Source organism: Diaphorina citri, unplaced genomic scaffold (genome assembly GCF_000475195.1).
Source record: "Diaphorina citri unplaced genomic scaffold, Diaci psyllid genome assembly version 1.1 scaffold6290, whole genome shotgun sequence".
NCBI classification, from domain to species: domain Eukaryota; kingdom Metazoa; phylum Arthropoda; class Insecta; order Hemiptera; family Psyllidae; genus Diaphorina; species Diaphorina citri.
The window spans coordinates 8,792-14,405 of NW_007383666.1; the positions used below are offsets into that span (position 1 = coordinate 8,792).

Here is a 5,614-nt window from a genome sequence, read left to right on the forward strand (position 1 = left end):
CTAAGAAAGTTTTTTAGGCAAACTGACTGAAAGAAGGGACATGAAAAAAGACAATGATCCAGAATTTTGAATTCCAAGGCCCCATTGGCCAACACAGACAATTCAACTGTTGTTCTGCGTAGGAGAACCCAAGGAGGGCGTGGGAGTCGTGACAAGTAGATGAGCTCTCCACGCCGAGGAATAAGGAACTTTTACTACAAAAATCTCCAATAGCGAACAATCTCTGAAAATATTGACGCGAAAGGAAGTGAAGAACGATATTGACAATAATAGGATAAGCTCAGTTTACTGGGCCTACCTAATAAATAACTAATTCGGAAAAGGATGAACTTTTCAGTTTCCTTATATGAGTTCGCCAAAGAGTCTGATAAAAGAAAAAAAACAAGAACGACTTATTATTACTATTAGGTAAAAAGTCCTTTCATAAACTATTATTCTTATCGCCAAGACAGTGACGGAGACCATCACCGTCATGACTGAGCACAAGAAAGATCAAAATGTCACTATCAGTCCTTCGCCCCCGTGAGAGTAGATAAAATCCGACGCCAAGATGAAACACAACAAGATAGAGCTTATGTCGTGCTCTTTCAAAAAGCATATCCTCACAGAGAGAAATATGTATCAGAAATCCTTATACAGAGCACAGTATATATTACGAGCTTAACTGCAAGGGAATATTCCAAAGACTGGGCGGACAGAAATGAACTCGTTTGAATCGTCAAAGAAGTATCATGGGAAAAAAGGGTAGAGTCCATGAATTATGATTTTTATACTTTTTCCATTTATTAATAATAATAAATGATAACAAAGATAAAGCACTAACACAGAGATTAGAATACGGGATCCAACTTATTAAAAAAAAGAGAACTTTGGCAAAGTTGCCCGGAGTAGGATGCGCTATAAAAACTTGCGCAATTCTGTTAAATGAGTCACAACAGACATGCTGTTCACACGGACTAAGTGGATATATGCATAGGGTGACCATAATTTTTTGCGGGACGTATGGTCATCCTATATAAAGTGCATCCATCCAATATGAACTAAAGCTGAATTTTTAAGAGGTTTGATAGAGGAAAAAACTTGTAAACGCGTTGTATATATCAAGGTACTTGTATCGTCACCCAAAGGTGAAGGAAAAGAATGCAAAACAGGGATAACATTGGGATAAGAAGGAGTGCCAGAAGACGAAAACCGATCTGTCTCAGAACGAAATCCTTTATCTGTTTATAAAGGTTTTAAGCTCTGCGCGGGAAAATCGATTTGCCAGCCTAGCTAACTTAGCTGCGCAGAAAAGGAAATTTATTTCATCAAGCGGTGGTCGAGAGAAACCGCGTCCGAAACGTAATTCAAGAGTTCCGGAAACATGAAGAGAGACAGAGATCCTATGTTCAATTAGACTGAGGAAAATAGCACGAGCTTCAAATTTCCTAGGCGCCTGAACGATGTATTCAATGACAACCAAAAGAAGCCGAAGAGCCAGATATAAGAAGAGAGAAAACGAATTCAATAAAAAGTTTGAAGAGTGATAGTAACACGCATCATATTCTGTCTTTGTCTCTAGAGAAGCAATATGATAATGTCATCGTAGTATTGCGAAATTGAAGTACCAAACAGAATGGATAAATCGGAACATACACATACAGGTAAGAATAAATTTATAGAAGTTCACCATCGCGCGTATTTTTCGCGCACAAATATCTCTTTCTCTAGTCTTTTCTAGACCCAGGCGGAACTAGAGCGCAGCTAGAGCGCAGTATTTTATTGCGAAAGTTGGCGACTACACACAATGCACGCGCAAAGGAAACGGGTAGGTACTTGTGTCAATTCAACTAGAGAGACGGTAGTCTGACACTGGAGAAGCAGAGCTAGAGAGAAGCATCGAGTGATGATTTGATGAACAAACTTGTGCAGGAAACTTGTAAACAATCAGACTTCGGGATTTAAAATCCGAAGTGGATTTAACAATTCAAGCACCCTATTTACGAAAATTTTGGAAAGAAATATAGAGAGAAAAAATTGTCCAGTAAGTTTGCGGTGTGTAAGAGAGATTCGGCAGACCAAGGCCGAGTAATCTGGACCACCGATGTTTGAGAGGCGTACATAACTCCTAATACATATGATTATTATATGTAGATAAGTGAACCAATTCCAGTGTTGCACAGAACACACAGAAACAGAATCAATGTCATTTTGTACTTTCTTTCATGGATGTAGGAATATGGAGCGATAGGAATTGTGTGAAGAATGTCTAAGAGCGAGAGTGAATACCGACGAGGTACTCACTGCGTATCCGGCACCTATTTAATAAACAGCAGAAAAGAGAGGTGACGACAAGCGATGGATCAACTTCAAGAAGTACATGTACCGGAAGAACCAAACGCTGTGTCTAGATAGTGCGAAATGCTATACTAAAAGGTCGATAGAATAAAATCGACTATTAATTGATCACATTAGTGGAAATAAAAAGACAAAGAATGCCAGCGCGTCTGAGACAAATCAACTACTGTGATTGGCTAACTCTCCGCTTATCTCACGTTCCGCTAATACAAAAAGTCGAGAAAACCTGTACTACAGCTACAATGTAGAACAGACGATCCAACCGAGACAAAGGGAGCTAGGTAGGTTGGCTAAATGCTTTTGTACATGCTTTTTTTTTTTTTCTTTAAGCATTTAATTCATAAGAGCGAGCTAAGATTCTTTGGTATTTGCACTACAATTCCTTAAATAAATATTTTGAGGTGTTTGGCATTTCAGAATTCTGAAACATTCACAGAGGAGGCACTGCTACAGAAGATACATCTACTACATGGAGAAGCCCTAAGGCGAGGGGTCATCGACCTCGAAGTCTACTACTTGAAACAGTTCGCTCCCTCTCACGGAAACAGTTCATCTTTCGGAGCTCTGACTCTTCAAGTGCTACAAGCATATGTGCCTACGCGCGATAAACGGGGGAGTGTGTGTGTTGGAAACATTTTGCTCAATGTATATTGGAACTGTGGAATTGTCACATCATTCAGATGAGACATTACATTGAGAATGCGTAAAGTCTGAATGCATCATAAATGGGAAACATTGAGAGTAATAGAATCATCTTGCTATGTCATAAAGCGCTTAGCAGGTATTGTTGTAAACTAAGCGAGAAAACTATCTTGTTAAAGGGTTATACTCTTTGTATTCCCCTAAGAGCCCTCCCTGGCTTTTATTGTTACAATACTTGCTAATTTTGTAGATTTTTTTTTTCTTCCACTGGTTCCCGGATATGTCAGTCCCAAAAACTACTTTTCCCTACAAAGGACTTCATTGGATGATGGACCCAGGGTTAAAAACACTTGAACAGCTACAGGAAGTTTGGAACTCTCTTCACATTTTAGATGTTGCTCAACCCTTTAGCATTTTTATTTTCCTTATCCTATAGGTAGTACTTAAGGAAAGAAATTTAATTTTTAATGTCTACCAGACCCTACTGGGCATAGTAGCTCTCTTTTTTACTACTAAATCTGATCAAGTTATAAATTGTTTGCGTGGATGTGAAACCGAATAAAGTTGTTTACTTTTTGTACTGTGTGTACAGGACATAACTGTACGATTTATGATTCGACCTGATTGTAGAAAAAAAATTGCAGCATGTACCAAGCTTAAGACCTCATTTTTACTTTCCTTATTTGTCTCGGAATGTGATCAAAATTATTCTGTTCAGATTGCTGAGATGTAGAAATGGGCTTTCAAGTTTTCTTTAATTTTAATTGTATAGGATGAACATGAGATAACTGAGAATGAGTTAGCATGACAGAAAGTTCATTTAATATATACTGATTTATTTTTTTATTTATCCAAATAAATATAATCTATTAAAATTCATTTTTATTCATTTTACCATATAATATAGCTTTTTCTTTTTCACTTTCTGATCACAGGTCCCGCCATATCTTGATGAAGGGGTTTAACAAAAAAGTTTCATCAACTAGTCCAGTATCCAATATTGTATCTTTCAATGATGTTGATCTTTTAACAGATTGGAGAAAGTGAACAAATAAAAAAAGGAGTTGGGGGAAAAAATGTTGATTTAAATTGACAGCTTTGAACAGTACCCTTCTGCCTAATGCTGTCCATTTTAGGTTTCCATGAAAGGAAGGTACAAAATGCACATTTCGATTGATTTTGGTCTTGAGCAGTGGACACTATGGGTAATCAACATTATCTCCTGAGTAGTTCTTGAGGTCTTTTATGTCCATATTAACACAAATGAGATTCTAGAATGACACAATCTGAATCATTTAAGTCATCACACAAAAACTGGACCCTTTGGTCTCTTGGATAAATAAAGTCAATCATGCAAGACAGTTTGAACTGACATCAAGTCTAGCAAGATTATCTTGAAGATTTTTCTCTCAAACTATCCATGATGTAGACAAGAACACAGAAAATCTCAGAAGTATTGGGAAAAGTACAGGAGATCTTCAATGACATGATGGTAGAAAACAATATGGAATGGAACCTGAAACAAAAGAGTGAAAAGGAAATTGTAAAAGCCCATACAGAAAATACCCACTGCCCCTCAGTCTTGAACATTGAGGGAATATGTTAAGTTTATTGGATGATGAAAATCAAAACTTCATCAATATCTACCCCTCCATGTCAGTTTGTAATACATATAAATAATTATAACAAGAGTTCTATTGAAATCTTTGCCCACCACAGTCTACTGTTAATTGATGATTACTTAATTAATCAGAATGAGAGTACAAGGCATACATACCTTAAACAAAACATCAAAGCACTTCAAACATATATTCCGACCCAAAGTAACAAGAACAGTGTGCCAAAACCAGAGAACAAGGCTGCTACCAGAGCTATGACCAACTCTTTGACAAGATCTCGTGATAGTTTTGTGCTGGTCACCTCATAGACAAAGAACCAAGCTGTGAAGAATATTCCAATTCCAAGCAGCAATATGGTGAGGTGAGGAAAGATGGCTGGGTTGACAGGTGACACATATCTTTGCATTGACTCGTAGTTGATGGTGGACTGAAAAGAGCGTTATTTGGTGATGGAGATTATGATTAGAATTTACAATGGTCTTGAGATTCAAACCCAGATCTAGTTTACTGTGTGTCCCATTTGTCACACAACATAATGTTAACTGTTGTAGCAGCTCATTTTTTATCAGTCATACACCGTCTTGAAACATAATCAATCATTGTAAGGGCTTGGTGCTTGACTACCAGAATAGCAAAATGACTTTAAATGACCAAGAGCATCTTCCCCCAGTATACCTGATGAGACATTTTGCCTGAGCTACGAATTGCATACCTGCATTTTTTCAGTGGTCCGTTATTCTCTCCAAGTAGGTACCAAATTGTCAAGAGATTAATAAAGCTATTTCGAGATTTCCACTGATTTTGAACTGGAAAAAAGGAAATTCGGCGGATTTCGGCGTTTCTGTTCGCTTTTGGCTTGACGTGGTGAAATTTTTATCAAAACTTTTTTGAAAAATGGCTCCTCGGGAAACAGTGTTGCCAAACCTATTTGCGTGCGCGGGTGAACAGACACTCATTCACTTGGACATTCGTTCACCATTGTTGCCAGACTGGATTTTTGCTCAGCGTTTCCGAAA

At 37.7% G+C, this 5,614-nt stretch overlaps 1 protein-coding gene across 1 annotated transcript; it reads right to left on the reverse strand.

Moving 5' to 3' along the window:
• Positions 1–3,778: 3,778 nt before the first annotated feature.
• Positions 3,779–5,477, reverse strand: LOC103521930 (transmembrane protein 258). Its single transcript, XM_008487035.2, has 3 exons — positions 5,311–5,477; positions 4,757–5,025; positions 3,779–4,495 (listed from the first exon to the last, which is right to left on the reverse strand). Exons 1-2 carry the CDS (start codon positions 5,314–5,316, stop codon positions 4,780–4,782), a joined length of 252 nt encoding a protein of 83 aa, XP_008485257.1. The 5' UTR covers positions 5,317–5,477; the 3' UTR covers positions 3,779–4,495; positions 4,757–4,779.
• Positions 5,478–5,614: the final 137 nt, after the last annotated feature.